Source organism: Chiloscyllium plagiosum, unplaced genomic scaffold, assembly GCF_037043375.1.
Source record: "Chiloscyllium plagiosum isolate Xiang-an unplaced genomic scaffold, Cpla_swu_hap1 HiC_scaffold_43, whole genome shotgun sequence".
Taxonomy (NCBI): domain Eukaryota; kingdom Metazoa; phylum Chordata; class Chondrichthyes; order Orectolobiformes; family Hemiscylliidae; genus Chiloscyllium; species Chiloscyllium plagiosum.
The window spans coordinates 18,803,090-18,821,458 of record NW_028270181.1 but is presented as its reverse complement, the minus strand read 5'-3'; the positions used below and the strand labels follow the sequence as shown (position 1 = coordinate 18,821,458).

The 18,369-nt window shown below is 41.6% G+C and overlaps 1 protein-coding gene across 1 annotated transcript; it reads left to right on the top strand.

The window, feature by feature from the left end:
* Window positions 1-9,106: 9,106 nt before the first annotated feature.
* On the top strand, window positions 9,107-16,018 carry msx3 (muscle segment homeobox 3). The gene is made up of 2 exons (XM_043678877.2): window positions 9,107-9,625; window positions 14,580-16,018. The coding sequence occupies exons 1-2, from the start codon at window positions 9,217-9,219 to the stop codon at window positions 14,993-14,995; spliced, it is 825 nt and encodes a 274-aa protein (XP_043534812.1). The 5' UTR covers window positions 9,107-9,216; the 3' UTR covers window positions 14,996-16,018.
* Window positions 16,019-18,369: the final 2,351 nt, after the last annotated feature.

Here is an 18,369-nt window from a genome sequence, read left to right as displayed (position 1 = left end):
ACTGACTCCACTTTATGTACTCCACTAGTTAACTAGTATGATCCTAGCTGATGCTACTACAAGTCTAACTACAAGATCCCAGAATGAAGACTGGCTTGATAGATCATACTTTTTTTAAACTAAGTGGTATTCGTAAGCATGTTTAACAATAAAACAGAAATATATTAATAAAATAAATGACAATAAATAAGAATCCAAGCTATTTAACATATAACATTAATTTTTAAGACTTCAATCCCATAGCAAAAATAAAATCCCATCTATTCCAAAACCATTCCCTTTACAGTACTCAAATGCCAGGGAAAGTTCCCTTCTCTATCATATATATCAGTTTGACTTAACTATTTCTTTTAATTCGTGTTCTTAACAGTTTGATGGCGACTTCCTGGATTATTCACATAACTGAGCTTAAACTTTCTTAGCTTCAAATAACACATTCAGGTTTCTAAGTTAAGATTTCTGGTCTGGGATTGTGAAACTAAAGCCACTAAACTGAGGTAACTCATTTCCTAACTCTTCTGAACAAATACTTCTCTCCAGGATAATCTGTTCAGACATATATCTGGCTGCAGCCAAGTATTCAGCAAACTGCAACAAAACATTTCAAGCTATGGGATTTCCTTAAGCAAGAAACAATTCTTGATTCTTCTAAACCAAAGCAAGCTAATGCCTTTCACTGTTTGCCTCTTCAATTATAAATCTCTTATAACATAAATAGACTCATATTATCACTGCAAGAGGGCCCCAAACAGCTATGGTCTGGCACATATTGATTTGAAATCATAGTTCTCGAAGTAAACATTTAACCATCCATTAATTTGACATGTAGCCACCACAAATACTTCACAGATATATGAATAATCTTAAAATTGTTGAATAATATAACACAGAGGGAGGCTATGTGGTCCTTGATGCTTGAACTAATCATTTACAAAAAATGACTCAAATAGTCTCTCTCGCTTTTTCCCAAAAGCCATGCGAATTTTGCTTCTTCCAATTTATCCAGTTCCTTTTCAAACATCATGATTAAATCTGATTCCATCACCCCTTCAGCAGCATATTTTAGATTAGAACAAGCCTGAAAGATTATTTTTCTCTTTTTCCTTGCTGCTTATGATGATATGGTTTGTTTTATTTTATGTAATTTATTGAATAGAGATAATGTGGCATTCAAATCTTCCATTATCCCCAAAAGAGGGTAAAAGAAGAAATAACAATGGAGTTCATTATAGTTGCTCATAACTAATTTCTAAAGAGACAGAAAATGTAGCAAGAATTGAAAGATTGAACTAAAGGACAAGGCACAACGTTCTGAGAAGCATTTCCTCGTAATTGCATGTGATATATTTGGAACTATTTCACCAGATCTGTTCAGATTCCATGTATTATATCATTATTTAATCATTCTGACAGGCAGTTATCCTATAAAATATAAAAGGGACATAAAGCAATCATCTCAACACATCTGGCTCAGTGGTTAACTATGGCCATGTCATTATCCCTTTACTATTTGTAAAATGCATCCAGGCTATGACATTTAGAAAACCTACTCTTTGCCAGTTAATGCTGGGCTTAGTTATGTCTACATGTTTTCTGGTTGCATCATGCTGCACTCATGCAGTCACACAACTTCTCTCATAATATGGAAAAGCTGTGTGCTCATAGTGTGTGCCCAGAACTTTCAAATGAAGCAGAAATTACAATCAAAATAGTAACTGCACAGATAGTTCTTGAGACAAATATTGGCCCAAGTCCTATGGAAGAGATACATTATTCACATGACATTCAAATTTGTTGCTCTAACCTTGTTATCCAAAGGGTAGGAAGAAAGTGAAGCTCAGTATTACATTCACTGAATGAGGTAATAAGAAAGATATAACCTCCAGACAAGGCTAATTAAGACCTTTGAGGAGAAAGAAATGGAAGGAAATATTGATAAGGTGAGATGAAGTTGGTAGGAAGGTGCATCCTAAGAAGCACAAACTACAGACCATTTGAGCAAAAAGGATTACTTCTGTGCTATAACTTGCATATAATTGAAAACTGAAGTGAACATTTTTTACAGACTAAAGTATAAATGTATCATTGATGTTTAGCACTTTCTCTTGTATTTGCATTGAATTGACCACCGAGATGAATGTTCAGCGCACTTTTCTTCTGCATTCTTTGATGCACTCTTTAAGTTGAGGTGTTAATGTGATTTTAATTGGTTTAAGAGGCTACAGGGATGCTCTAAAAGACATCAGATATTCCATACAAGTGATGTCTCTAAACCTATCTGCAGTAAACTAGACTGCAGCTTTTGTTATAGCTGTGTGTGAAATATGTAGTTAATAACAATATAAACGGATTTGTTCAGAGTGTAACTTAGGCCAACAGATTTCCAGTAAATCTCAACTCTACGACACATTTCACAACAAGGACTTGTATTTATTTCACAACTACAGGACAGAAATCCTAAAGTGCTTTACAGCCAGTGAAGAGTCAGTCTTCAAATATGAGAGTGCAATGTAGGGAACTTAGTGCAGTCTGTACACAGCAAGCTCCTACAAACAACAAGGTGTTAATGAACAATTAAACTGCATCTATGAAATTGATTGTAGATGAGCATTCTTCCTGGGTCTAGGGATTAACTGCTGGTATTGCTGAAATAATACTTTGGGATATTTTGCATCCACCTGATAGAACAGACGGAGGGTGGGTTTAACATCCTGTCAAAAGATTGCACATATGACAATGCAGACAATGAGTACTGCAGGAATATCAGCCTATGTGCAGGTCCTGGAATGAAACTTGAACCCCACAACCTTCTGATTTATTATAAACTCACAGATGGATAACATTTAATATATAAAAGCACGTTCTGCCATGTTCATCATGAGTAGCGGGACAGCGAACTTTATAAAGTGAGGTCTGGTCAAAACTACAGGACAGAACGTGAAACGATTCCAGGAAAGTGAAATTGGCAACAATGTTCATATTACGGCATTGGAGACTTCACTATCATAAATTGAGATCATTATAATCAATTGTTTTGCATATATTATACGGTATGAGCACTATAATATTTTGCATATATAGGGAATGAACACTGATATTTTGCATATACTACAAATGTATATGCAAATACCATAGGGTGTGTGTGTATATATATATATATATATATGTATATGTGTGTATGTAGGTCAGTGTAATGAGTGTTTCCCTCTATCCTACCAATTATAAATTGTATTACTTTCTCATTCCTATTTCAGCTGAATGGAAGCTCCAGATGGATTGGGAGTGTTTGGAAAGGTTATACATTTCGTCTGCACCATTTCAAATGTATTTCCGCTCCTGATGAACTTGCAGCAAAGACGCCTGTGGTTTCGGGGTTCTCTTGACACACAGTGGATGTAAAGGGCTTGTGCAGGAGAAGGCCGCGCTGTCAGTACTGGTGCAACATTCATCATCTCACTGATATGTCCGAGCAGAATTAACATTGACTGGGCGGCAGAGATGGACAGCATCGGGGAGCTTTACGGATGGTGGTGAAACAGTGGTGGTCAGTGCGATGGCTTGTGTTTGGGAACCTTTCTTGTACGGATTTGACGGCAAGTCGAGAAGGCCAGTACAATGAAAGCCCCCCCACCCATCACATCAAGAGCTCTCTGCAAGGAGCAGGTCCAGGTGTAATCATCACTCAAGCATCAGTGAGAATTCCGGCAATCTCCAGGAGTATTTGGTTTTCTCCAGAAGAAGGGAGTCTTTTAACCACCCTGAGACCAGGGGAACTTCTCCAGTGTGGATTCTAGGATTGTGGATTCTGTTTTGAGCAATAAACTGTTCGCCGACCCCAGAGCAGGTAGAGGCTCGGTCAGGTGAATACCTGGATTCCCGGTGGATGACACAAGGAGAATCCAACAGGATGAGAGACTTGCTTCTTATTGGGAACTGGTCACTGGTTCGCCAGGAACCCTGAGTCTTGGGCGAGTTTAATTCAGGCGAGAGTACATTTCACTGTCAGTGCATTCCCGTCCACTCCTGGTCTGACCCGGTACATCCATCTTTTCGGTATGTTTACACTCTGGTAGAAACTCTGTCCATCTGAAAGGCGCTTGAAATGGATGTGAATTGGGAGCGGGACCACACTGGGATGGTAATCGGAAATTCCCCCACCCCAGTGAGAAAGTGATGCCATTTAAACAGGCAGGGCGCCCGAGTTAACGCCCATTTGCACACTGTCAAAAACAAACCGAGACAAGCAGTTCCAGCAGCGATTAAATGCAATGATTTCAAAGCACTTTCAGCCCTTTCCAAAGATTGCATAACGTTTACAGAGCAGTTTGACAATATCTGCCACACGCAACTGAAACCCTCCCTTGGGCGCTGTGTAATCTGCACACTTCCCCCTAGGCACATCCCCATTAACATTGAGTTGAGGTGCGGCCCGAATACACTGCAAATGTCCCTCAAGCCTGGCCGCTTCCTAAAACGGTCGAAATCAAAGTCGCTGTGGGGCTTATATTTTCTTTTTTTAAAAAAAAAAGCTCTCCCGCGTGCACATGTTAACAATATCATTACTCAGTGTCTGGTTCCACTTAAAATTAACAGTAAGTGAAAGACCAAAAATTAGGCTGGGCTGAATTAATTACTAACAACATATGTCAAACTACAAAGAGCTTCTAACATGCATCTTCCCCCGGCTCCAAGCCTCCGCTCCTCGCTGACAGTCAGCTGGTTATAAACAAAACACGGTTTTGTATGTTTTTAAAATATATATATAAACTTCAAGCAGTCACATAAATCGTGGATTAGCCAAATACAGAGGGTGGGTATTTTACTTGTGAAATAATGCCGGTTTTGTTGAGTTTGCCATTTTCATTGCTTGCCCTCAAACTCCAGTTAAAAAAAGTTCTCAGTGGTTCTATGTTATCTACAGGATCAGCGTTACAAAGGAGCGCTCTGGTTTTATTGGGATTGTAATCGACAGATAACATTTACATCCCGTCACAAACATTTCCATTATCATTCGAGGCTGCCCTCCGACAACCCTATTTCCCACCAACTCTCCTAACGGTGTGTTTCAAACACACAGGTATTCAGCAAGATGCAAGTCTCGCTCAGACATCTTATGTGTTTATATCGCACTTGAACTTTGTTTGAGGGCGATAAACAAAATCCAGGAAGAGTTTGATGAGTTTTTGCAGAGATTTACAGTGACCTAATTGTCACCGATGGCTTTGTAAATTAAACTGGCGACTGGCGACAATGGATGTGCAAATTTGGAGGCCTGACCAAATGAATACTTCGTTGGTCTCTCGGATAATTTTCTCTGACTAACCCTGTTACATATTTTCTTGCCTTATATATTTATTTGGTGAGCACAATCTTTACTGTTTGAACTGAGTCAATTACTCTCTTTTTTATTTACACTTAAAACAGCAGAATTGTCCACCAAGTATTGATTTAGTGTAAAATGGGTGAAACTCACGCAGAAATTCGACAGCCGTGACTTGTCCTGTGTCCGAGGCCACTGAAACCGATTGAAATCCACCGAAGGACAATGATCGCGTGTGCTTTTGAAGTTTGATGACTTAATTAATTTGATGAGTTGCCAAATGAATTTCAAGACGGTAGCATTTAGAATCCTATTTGTATGTAATATGTTAGCGACTGGATGTTACGCAACCCGAAAAAGGTCTAAAATAAAACAATTGATTTAATCTAGTTTTAACTAACGCTGTTAACTAGAAACAAAAACAGAAATTACTCCTAATGGTTACTGGACCCAAAACGTTAATTCTGCTTTCTCTCTACAGAAGCTACCGGGCCTGCCGAGTTCCAGTAATAATTTCAGATTTACTTTCAGGTTTCCAACGTCTTGAGTTCCCGGGTTAACTTTATAAGTAGTTAAACGTTTATGGACAGATGTTAAAAAAGAGGTGCTTGTTTGTACTTTTAGCTATCTATCTAAAACCCAGGCATCAGACCAAGTGCACCTTCTTAAGTATACTGTTTAGTCACATTACTGACAGACACTGGAAAGGTTCGGGTTGATCACTGGTAGAATTTTGTTTTAAAAAGTGGGGCTTTTGAGAAATCGAAGGAGAATTCGGATCCAGTTATTTAAGCAAAATCGATAGAGCGACTTAGATATTTTGGCAATGGATGTAGGTTTGCTCACTGAGCTGGGAGGGAGCAATCCCTCAACCTGAGCTACAAATCTTCTCAAAACTCGCTAATACTTTGGAAATATGAGGACTTCCATTCCGAAAAGTTTAAAATTCCCCGTTAGTAATATTACGAAGGGGCAACGCGTTTTTCGTTTGGGCAGTTTTTAAGGACAATTTGCATTACCGTCCACCACCACCTTCCCCCACCCCAAACAAAGACGTGTGGACTCAATAGCTATTCAGCAAGTTTAGTCCAACCAGAAACGAACGATGTTAGTGCAGAGAACATCAGAAATGTATTAAAAATCAGAAACATGAAATCTCACGAGAGTGTAATCCGGTTGAAGGTCGGCTCAGCCACAGTAGCCAGCAGTGAGCTACTAACGAAAAGCTCCAACATAATGAATGTAGATTAACGATGACCAATTACTTAAAATATCAACAGTTTATTATTAACTCCCTTTACAGGATATTCTGACCTTATGTCATTTACTCTTTTTTTGTGTGTACTCCTTTAAGGCGTGTATTCCTCAAAGTTGACACATCTGCCTGCTACAATAAAACACACTTACTTTAGGCTCTGATCTAGCTGACATCCTCCTACCTGAAGCCATCCGCTCTGTCAGCCTTTGACCACATCACTGAACCCGGGCGGATAATAAGAATGCAGCAAAAATTAGCCCCCAGTGCTACGTCCTGTACACACAAGCCTTTCGTTTCTCTTCCAGGGAAGCGCGTTTATTTAGTTCGGTTAATGTTATGTTTGTACGGGGCGTTCGGTTCGATATTAACAGGGTTAGTGTATAAATTCAAAACGAAATGAAGAGCTTTGGGTTTCGTTCGTTCATCACTCCAGCTGGGTAGAAATGTTATAATTGGGAATAAATCCTGCATCTGTAATTGTAAGAATAGCAATCTGGCATGAACGTGAAATACAAGATACTTTAAAACCACCAATGAGACACACCAGCAAGGGGGACTTTGCTAACAAACGCACTGTGAAATGTTGTTGAAATTAATACAGATTTGGCTGGTTTTTTTTTGGGTAAGGCAGACCTTTCAGGAGCTGCCGTCTTCTCAATACTTGGGCCAGTGCATCTGTGACACATCCTTGACTCCGGCACCCTTCTCCCGGGCCCGCAGTTGGCCTTTCTGTTTTTCTCAGTCAAAAATCTCTGTTTAACATAAGTCTGGGCAGAGTGTCCTTCCCAAACTTTCGCCGACGAGAGCCCGAAACAGGCAGACAGCCAAGAGGGAGACCGCGGTCTACCTCCGATGTGAGACAAGTTGCTGCTGAAGGCCGTCATTTCACTGGAGAATATGAAGAGAAATACTTCTGAAAGTATTTTTTTTAAAATAACAATTGTTTCTTTAACCAGGTAAGGGGTGGTCGAAGTTGGGAAAGTAAATTTCTTTGTGAGGTCGATGGATTTCCATCGCGGAATGTTTTCTGCGGAAATTTATAGTGTCCAACCTCCCCGCAACCAGTCAGACTCTTATACCCTTCCCAGAAACAGTGGTTTAAATTCGGCCTTAAAAAATAGAATCAGTTATTCCAGCGAGGCCAAAACGAAACAATTGCACCTCCATTTCATTAAGAACATCTTCTTTAATGATAATTTCAAAACTTTTTTTTCTTTTACAGAGGTTCTGTCTATTAATGGCAAATGCTATACGTGATAACAGTTTGCAAATCTCTGTTCAAAGCGGACCTCTTGTAATCTTTCCTACTATCAGCTCGTGAGAACTTAAATAAAAATACATTTAATGTATTAGAGAATAGGAATAGATTCTAACATTCCGTCTGTTGACTGCAGAGCGCTTTCCCATCGCTGAATTTGTATCTTTCCCACTAGTAAAAACAAGAGGCAAATCCGTGTGAATTAGGGAAGTGAATTCGCTGCTGTTTGTACAGTAAACGGTTTCCAACGAACGGCTGATGAGAATTCTCCGGTGAACGGAGACCGCAGTATCAGGGCCGCGCTAATTGATGGTGCATCGTCTGGGTTCGACTTTAATTAAGTACAAACCGACCCCCCCCCCCCACCCCACCCCCACCCCGCCGCTTTGTGACTGTCAGTCACAATCACCTTTTAAAAAAATTAAATCTGCAGACTCAGCAGAAAAAAACTCGTCAAATTAAACACAGAAAGTAGCAGAAAACCCGTTTAGCATTCTGAATATATTCAGTATAGAATGCTGATCTGTGTGTTTGTGTGTGTTACAGGAAGTTTTATAAAAACATTCTGAGCGTTGTGAGAATATTCTTAGCAAACATGAAAGTTTTGAGGACAATTGGTTAAGTCGGGTTGCCTGTTCTCCCTGAGGTAGCTTCTCTTGTTTGATCTTGCCGATGCTGGCGCCTTCCATAACATAACTTGTCTGCCTATTAAATGCCTTGACTTATCTTGAAGAATTGCTCTTGCTTTTAGATGAAGCATGGTTTTGGCTCAGAGGAGGGGGTCGCTGGCGTTGCAGAGACCAGGGCAGATTGTCCTGATTGAAAGTATGCAGAAAATGTATCCTGCACCACTCGTATTCAAGAAACTTGGAGTTAAAGACCAGGCGAACTTGTTTTTTTTTGTTTGTTCAATTCTCCGAAAGCATGGTTTCAATAAGTAACTCGTAATGAGAATGAGATCTTGCTAAAGGCTGCCCCACTGCTTAATTGCGTTGAAATTGCTCCCTGCGACCGTGTTCCAGGAGCAAGTCGCCCCTGAGCTATCAATAAACGTGCCCAGCAAGAGATCTCTTGAGTAACTCCTCGTTTCTTTCAGAGTGATCGCTGCCTTTTACAACCCAGAAACCAATCGGCTCCACTTTCTGCTCGTCAGCTCCCTGAGCCCGTCATCTCATTGGAGGGCGGCGGCATGACAGCAAACTCCCTCAGAAGTTTAAAGCGGATCTAACTCGGCTCCAAGGGGTAAGCAAGTCAGACTTGAGGAGCTTGACTTTGGGAGCGTCTCTCTCTCTCTCTCTCTATCTCTGGCTCTCCATGTCAAACGGAAAAGCACTGAGGGCTTTACTGCACTGACTGACAAGTGGTTTCTCCCCAAGGTGTATGGCCCCTTCCTACCGGATGATGAGCACTGTCCAAGGCATTTACAACCAGGGGACTAAAGAGCACAGGGACACCGAGGCGGCAGCCAAGGGGCGAGACTGCAGCGACGCTTCCCCCATGGACTCGAATGGATCTAACACTCAGATTTCCAGCCTCCCCTTCAGTGTGGAATCCCTGATCTCAAAGCGAAAGCCCTTCAGGAGCCAGGGCTCCACCTCAGAGCCCCCAGTGCCTGCCGTCACCTCCTCCACTTCAAAGGAGGAGAGCTCCTCCTCCTCCAGGACTTACTACCCTGGAGAAGACTTGCAGCATTTACCCGAGAATTCCTCTTCGCACGAACCCGAAAATCTTAGCGACAAGGAACAGTCCACTTGGGTTCAAAACAGTTCTTCTTACTCACCGCCTCCAAGTAAGTGCTCATTCCCCTCACTCACCTCATTCTTCTCACTCATTCGTTTCTCACTCATTCAGTCACTTATTCCTCTCACTCAGTCACTTATTCCTCTCACTCATCTCTCATCCCTCTTACTCATTTACTCCTTCACTCATCTCTCATTCGCAATCACCTATTCTCTCACTCACACTCCTTCCCTCACACTCCTTCCCTCACACTCATTCACTCCCTCTAACTTCCCTCTCACATTCATTCCTCTCACTTTCATTCTCTCCTCACCTACCCATCTCATTCCCCTAACTTGACTATTTCTTCATTCATTTCACTGACTAGCTCTTCGCTCGCACTCACTCTTGCTCTTGCACTCACTCCCTCTTGCACTCACTCATTCACTCTCCATCATTCCTCTCACCTACTGACTTACTTATTCCCCTCATTCACTCCTATTAGTCATTTATTCCTGTCTCCCATTCACTCCCCGGGACCCTCCCTCCCTATCTCACTGGGGAATGGCAGAGCCGTCACACTGAACTGACAGAATCGGGATTTGTGTCGATTTACTCTAGTTTGTATTCTGTGGAATTAATTTCTTTTTAAAGTTGCCACTCTAATCTTTGCCACCAGTTTAGAAAGTAAATGGTGGGGGTTGGTGGAAATATAGTTAGGTTCTCGGAAGTTCTTACACCGCAACTCCAGCAGTTTGATCATAAAAAGTAATAAAATGCACATTTTGGACACTTTGAAAAAAATCATTCTTGATGAGCGGGAGTCACGGGCAGGACCAGCAATTAATTTCCAATTCTCAACTGCCTTCAGACTGAATGGCTTGCTCGACTATTTCAGAAGGCCATTAGGACTCACATGTAGAGCAAGGGTGCAAATCCCTTTCCCTGTAGGACGGTAGTGAATAAGGTGTGTCCAGTGCAAGTTCCACTATTATTACCAGCATTTTATTCCAGATTTGTGAATCGAATTTAACATCAAAAGCTCCCCTCACAAACACACACATACCAAGCAGCTGCTGTGGTAGGGTTTGAACTCCTTTCTCCTGATGACTAATCTAGGCCTCTAGATTACTCGGCCTGTAACATGACCACTACATCACTATCCCCATTGTGGGGATTTGGGATTTAGACTAGATCGTGCGTTATAAAGTGGACTGTGGGTTATATACTGGACTGTCGCTTTTCAACCAGATTGTGTTTTGTAGACTGGACTGTGGACTGTCGATTGGACTGTAAATTATAGACTGAACATTGAATTATAGACAAGACTGTATTATGGACCAGATTGTGGGCTATAACCACTACAGTAAATTATAGATTGGACTGTGATTTATAGGCCTGATTTTGGCTATAGACTAGACTGCGGGTTATAAACTGGGCTACAGGTTATAACCTGGGCTGTAGATTATAGACTGAACGGTGGGTTGTAAACTAAACTGCAGGTTGTAAAATAAACTGTCGGTTGTAAACTGGGCTGTGGATTATAGATAGTACAGAGGGACACGGACTGGGCTGTGGGCTATAGAGAGTACAGAGGGACACGGACTGGGCTGTGGGCTATAGAGAGTACAGAGGGACACGGACTGGGCTGTGGGCTATAGAGAGTACAGAGGGACACGGACTGGGCTGTGGGCTATAGAGAGTACAGAGGGACACGGACTGGGCTGTGGGCTATAGAGAGTACAGAGGGACACGGACTGGGCTGTGGGCTATAGAGAGTACAGAGGAACACGGACTGGGCTGTGGGCTATAGAGAGTACAGAGGGACACGGACTGGGCTGTGGGCTATAGAGAGTACAGAGGGACACGGACTGGGCTGTGGGCTATACAGAGTACAGAGGGACACGGACTGGGCTGTGGGCTATAGAGAGTACAGAGGGACACGGACTGGGCTGTGGGCTATAGAGAGTACAGAGGAACACGAACTGGGTTATATTTGTTAGACACCGGATTTTGGTACATACATAGGCATACAGGTTTGTTCTTTCAGTTAAGATTTGATTAGTAACAAGAAGTAACTAATGGCAAGATTTGTGAATTTTAAACAGCTGTTGAGGTGTATCCTCCCGACCGACCTCAGTAACCCGGAACCCTCTCAGATTGCATTTGATGCTAATTGCAATTCTCCAAAATGCGCGTTGCACTCTTCTGAATGAAGACGCTTGCTATTTAATAAATGGAAATCCAAATCAAACTTAGGGTTGAAGGGAGCAAAAAATGTATTCACTGGAAATGAGCTGGCACTCTGCTGACTCGGGAGTGTCAGTCCTGGTATCGGACCCAAAGCCTTCGTATGGCGGTGTGTAACTCTAGGCAAAAACTATGCAATCTGCCAAGGCCATTGACAGACACAGAATTCTCATTGATACGTTTGTAAGTTGAGATAAAAGTTGTACTCCGGCTGTTAGGACGCTGCTCAACTTCATTCAAATCAAATCGAATAACTCGCCCATATTTCCCAAGGCCCATTCTCTAAGTATTCGGGAATAGCCGCAAACTTCTGAAAGGTTAGAAAGTGGCCCTCAATTACAGGGGACATGTTGGGATGGAAGGGGAATCTGTGATCTACTGACAGAGCGCTGCATGCCCCTGGAGACTGCAGGGAAACTCATTCCTCGCCCTTTTCCCATTCGATACTGAGGCAATAGTCTTTTAGACATCGTCCTTTCATATTACCTGTGAAAGACAGGATTTAATAGAAAGTGCCCGGCATACGGGTTGCATTCTTCATTGAATGCTCACCCCATCAAACATGGCAGGGGTTAAGCTTGATATGCTGTACTGTAACAATGTTGCTGTCTGACTTTGCAGCAATATTCCAGTGTGACTGTATAGCAATATTCCAGTGTGACTGTATAGCAATATTCCAGTGTGACTGTGTAGCAATATTCCAGTGTGACTGTGTAACAATATTCCAGTGTGACTGCATAGCAATATTCCAGTATACTGTGCAGCAATATTCCAGTGTGACTGTGCAGCAATATTCCAGTGTGACCATGTAACAATATTCCAGTGTGACCGTGTAGCAATATTCCAGTGTGACATGTAACAATATTTCAGTGTGACTGTATAGCAATATTCCAGTGTGACGGTGTAACAATATTCCAGTGTGACTGTGTAACAATATTCCAGTGTAACTGTGTAACAATATTCTTATGTGACTGTGCAGCAATATTCCAGTGTAACTGTGTAACAATATTCCAGTGTGACCTTGCAGCAATATTCCAGTGTGACCATGTAACAATATTCCAGTGTGACGGTGTAACAATATTCCAGTGTGACTGTGTAGCAATATTCCAATGTGACTGTATAGCAATATTCCAGTGTGACAGTGTAACAATATTCCAGTGTGACCATGTAACAATATTCCAGTGTGACCATGTAACAATATTCCAGTGTGACGGTGTAACAATATTCCAGTGTGACTGTGCAGCAATATTCCAGTGTAACAATATTCTTATGTGACTGTGCAGCAATATTCCAGTGTGACTGTATAGCAATATTCCAGTGTGACGGTGTAACAATATTCCAGTGTGACTGTGTAACAATATTCCAGTGTAACTGTGTAACAATATTCTTATGTGACTGTGCAGCAATATTCCAGTGTAACTGTGTAACAATATTCCAGTGTGACCTTGCAGCAATATTCCAGTGTGACCGTGTAACAATATTCCAATGTGACAGTGTAACAATATTCCAGTGTGACTGTGCAGCAATATTCCAGTGTGACCGTGTAACAATATTCCAGTGTGACGGTGTAACAATATTCCAGTGTGACATGTAACAATATTCCAGTGTGACTGTGTAACAATATTCCAGTGTGACGGTGTAACAATATTCCAGTGTGACTGTGCAGCAATATTCCAGTGTAACAATATTCTTATGTGACTGTGCAGCGATATTCCAGTGTGACTGTGTAACAATATTCCAGTGTGACCGTGTAGCAATATTCCAGTGTGACCGTGTAGCAATATTCCAGTGTGACCGTGTAACAATATTCCAGTGTGACCGTGTAGCAATATTCCAGTGTGACTGTATAGCAATATTCCAGTGTGACTGTGTAGCAATATTCCAATGTGACTGTATAGCAATATTCCAGTGTGACAGTGTAACAATATTCCAGTGTGACCATGTAACAATATTCCAGTGTGACCATGTAACAATATTCCAGTGTGACGGTGTAACAATATTCCAGTGTGACGGTGTAACAATATTCCAGTGTGACTGTGCAGCAATATTCCAGTGTGACTGTATAGCAATATTCCAGTGTGACTGTGTAGCAATATTCCAATGTGACTGTATAGCAATATTCCAGTGTGACAGTGTAACAATATTCCAGTGTGACCATGTAACAATATTCCAGTGTGACCATGTAACAATATTCCAGTGTGACGGTGTAACAATATTCCAGTGTGACTGTGTAACAATATTCCAGTGTGACTGTATAGCAATATTCCAGTGTGACCGTGTAGCAATATTCCAGTGTGACCGTATAGCAATATTCCAGTGTGACCGTGTAGCAATATTCCAATGTGACTGTATAGCAATATTCCAGTGTGACGGTGTAACAATATTCCAGTGTGCCTGTGCAGCAATATTCCAGTGTGATTGTGTAGCAATATTCTTATGTGACTGTGTAACAATATTCCAGTGTGACCGTGTAACAATATTCCAGTGTGACCGTGTAGCAATATTCTTATGTGACTGTGCAGCAATATTCCAGTTCGGCTATTGCAACAATGTTGCTGTTCCACTGTGTAACAATGTTCCCGTTCTGTGAGCGAATGGTAGTTAAGAAATAAATTCCCCCACACAGAGGCCTGTTCTTGTCATGGGGGCACCTTTGGGAAGTTTGTTGCTTGTAGAAAGCCTTGCTGTCCCTTTTCCTTGGGGCTGGTGTAATCTCGAGTTACTCCCAGAGCCGCTGAAATGCATATCTTTTCTCTCTGTGCCTTTGGTTGCAGGACACCCGAGCCCGCCCCCGTGCACCCTGAGGAAACACAAAAACAACAGGAAGCCTCGAACCCCCTTCACAACGTCGCAACTTCTGTCGCTGGAGCGCAAGTTCCGCCAGAAACAGTATCTGTCGATCGCCGAGCGGGCCGAGTTCTCCAGCTCTCTCAACCTGACCGAGACCCAAGTGAAGATTTGGTTTCAGAACCGGCGGGCGAAGGCGAAGAGGCTGCAGGAGGCCGAACTGGAGAAACTGAAATTGGCCGCCAAGCCATTGTTACCTTCCTTCGGCCTGCCGTTCCCCCTGGCATCCCATCTCACCTCTCCCAACCTGTATGGACCATCTAACGCTTTCCAACGCCCTGCTCTTCCCGTGCCGGGATTGTTCACCGCTCCGGTCACATACGGAATGTATTATTTGTCGTAAATTGTGGGAGAGACTAGCCCCTTTCTGTCTCCTTAGACACTGAAGTCAGAGAGGCTACTGGGCAGAACCAGAGTGGGGGGGGGGGGGGGGGGGGAGAAAAGGGTCATTCAGGGAACTCTGGAATCACTACAACCCTCCTCACATTGACTTCGTAATACCGAAACTGGGTGGTGAACCCATTTAGTCATTCCTTTACTCTGTTAAAAGTGCAATCAAGGTTCATCAAAGTATACAGAATAATTTTTACAGAAATCTCAGATTCTGCCGCCTTTTAAAAGAAACAATCTGAATTCCATTAGAAGTCGGTGGTAAACCCGCCACAGAATAAAGCTGCCATTTGATCTAAAGTACCATGGCTTTAGTGATTAATGCAGTGGACACTTGAACCTAGCAGCCTGCATTTAGTCCTGATTCTCGCTGTGAATTGGAGAAAATAAAAGGCGTCGGATTCCCCTACAGCAATCATATTGGAGGTTCGTCCCAGTCCCTGTAATTTACCCCCCTGCTGCAAATCTGTCACTGTACCATTTTGTAAGAGACGTGGGCGCAGGCCGCGACAGAGACAGAGAGAGACGTTTGCTCCCCAAAAGGGAGAGCGCGATGACTTGGCACTGTTGTTTTCAATATAAAAACAAAATGTCAAACGCTAAAGCAACCCCTTTGGAGAGGGAAGGTTGCACTGTACCGCCAACTTTCTGTTCGAGTGAGGAGCTGATCGTCTGTTTTCGATCTTCCTAATGCTATGTATAGATTGGTGTAAATACAGAAATGTATGGACGGGTCTGGGATCGGCTTGAGTTTAGTTTTGCAGCCGCGACATTTCTGAATCAGCCCAGACCAGCCTGAAGATTGTTTACCAATATTTAAATATATATTAAGTGCATTTAAAATACGTTTTTCTAAAAAAAACTGTTTACATTTTCTTAAATAGTGTACAGTTTATTCTATGTGCAGATGGGTCACGAGGATTTCACGTGTTTTTGTACATTGATGGTTAAATAAACTCTCTAATTGTTCCGTTTTCTAATTCTAAAGTTTTATTTCACGATTGATTGATGGATATTCGTTAAACATGTTTTATCAGGGCGGGTATTTTATTAATAACTAAAGAGAGACAGAATTACAGACTGAGGAGACTTTATATGTTGAGGTTACAGGCGGTTGTTGTAAATTTCCAAAGTCGCTACATTCCAAGGCTCCCCGAGGTGTTCGGTTAAAAAAAAAGAACATCAAACGAAAGCACTTTACCTCCAGAGATGATTCCCACACCCAGAGCCAGCCTCCGCCGCCCCTTTCTGTTAGGTCACACTAGAAGTTTGCTCCGAATTTTTGGATGAGATTTGGCCCTTAATAAAGGGAAGTTTTTTTTCAAGAAAACGTGGTTCTGTTGTGTAGTTTCCAGTCTCACTGCACAAATAATTAATTTTCTGCCATTTAAACGAAATGTAAACCATTCTCTTCAATTAGAAGCGCCAATTATAGTTGATTAATTTACAATGTAAGTCTTCATCAGTAATATTGCAATTATGAACGTTTTGAATTTGGCTGATTAAATTATTATTCAAAAAAGCTTTATTTTTAAATGTGGCTTGTTTTCCAGCAGGCCACTGATTGATAGTTAGCAAGTCTTGGTACTAGATGGTTGATAATCCTGTGGTTTTATTTTCCAATATGATGTGTTTGTTGGAGGCGGCGAGTTTTCTCGTCAAATGCCGTGTCTTTTGTTTGATGCACATCACTCATATATCAAACTCAGTATTTCCACCATTCCCCCAGCCCAGAGATGGGGCGTTGGGGGAGGGAGCGGCTCTCTCTTCAGTGGACAGCAATTTACGACGATTTTTTTCCAGAAACTAAGTGATCAAGTTATTGTGATTAATTTTAACTTGAAGGAGGAGGTAACTGATTCTCCCTGTCCCGGGCAATACAGAAGACATGGTCAAATGATCGCCCGGCGCTGTGTCCTTTTATTGAGTGTTCGATGTTTGCATTATTTCAAGTTGAAAAGGACCTGAAAAAAAATTGAAACATTAAATACGACTTCACACCAGCCATCATGATAGTTCGTGCGTCCGGGATCCTTTCAGATTTAAAATTAGACGACTTTCTATCGATGTAATATGTTCAAAGTTCTTCGAGTTTGCTATGGGCAGCATTTTAATCTGCTCTTAACTCCCCACTGTCTGGCCGGAGCTCCAGTTTTGCAAGCATGATGCAACAGTCCCATCTAGCGGCCGCCCGGTGTTTCCACTTGGCTGTTTCAGTCATCAGCATTTTCAAACTTGACTGTATCCAAGCCTTTGCGCATCTCTTTAATCTTTCGAATCCCATATATTTGAAAAACGTTGTCGCTATTTGCACTCATAGCTGCTACGCTTAGCTTAATCTCAGAAAAGACTTGCAATAATACTTATGTGCACAGATTCTCAGGCACGCATTTCATTTTTTGCAAATTTTGTGTTGTTTTGGCTCATACTAGATACCTCCCTCCCACCCATCACCCCATGAGAAAAACTGGGCAATCCCAAATGCGATTTACACGACTTCACACGAATTTGCGAATATCTGTCACAGATCGTAACCACATTGGTCAATGCAATGGAGATTTGGTATCGCGGCATCATTGTAATTGTAGTAAGTGGTGTATTGCAAATTTCTACCACCATACGATTAGTCGAAGCTGCATACAGAGTGACTTAAAAATAGAGGGCGTTTCATCACGAATTAGTGTTATGACAAAATGAATGTAAACATTGGGCTAGAGCTAAATAATAAAGAAACACTGATTGATACATGCATTGATTACAACACTGCTTAATTCTACAATATTTTATAGGCGTCATTGCTCCCATTTTGTTTTGAATGTTTATAATCCTGCGTTTAAAATATTTTTTACAAATTCCTTTACAATATACTGTTTAGCAAATTACCCTCTCTCAATCCCATATGAAGTGATTCTTTTCAAATATCCCTCTTGATAATACAGACTGATGTAGATCGATTGGGAAAAGGGCCATTTTTTATGAGGTAAAACCATCTGTGTCTAAAAGCAATTGGACTTTGTATCCCTGATTCCAAACATGACTACTCTTCCCATCAATGTGTGTGCAATTTCCTGAGAGTCTTTGGTTGTCAGACAGGAGTGGGAGCCTTGGCTGACCTTTTTCAGTGTAGCTCAGAATTGCAATGCCTTTGCCAAGAAATGCTGGCCGAACATTAGCTGGATTGAAAATATCTAAAGCAAAATCTCATAAGAGGTATCTTTGGCCTAAGATTTAACAGTTTAAACTGCACACGCTGGTGGGTAAAAATATCTTTTAAATATTTTCAAGCTATGAAGAAACATAATATGTAGTTATTATGTGCTATGGATT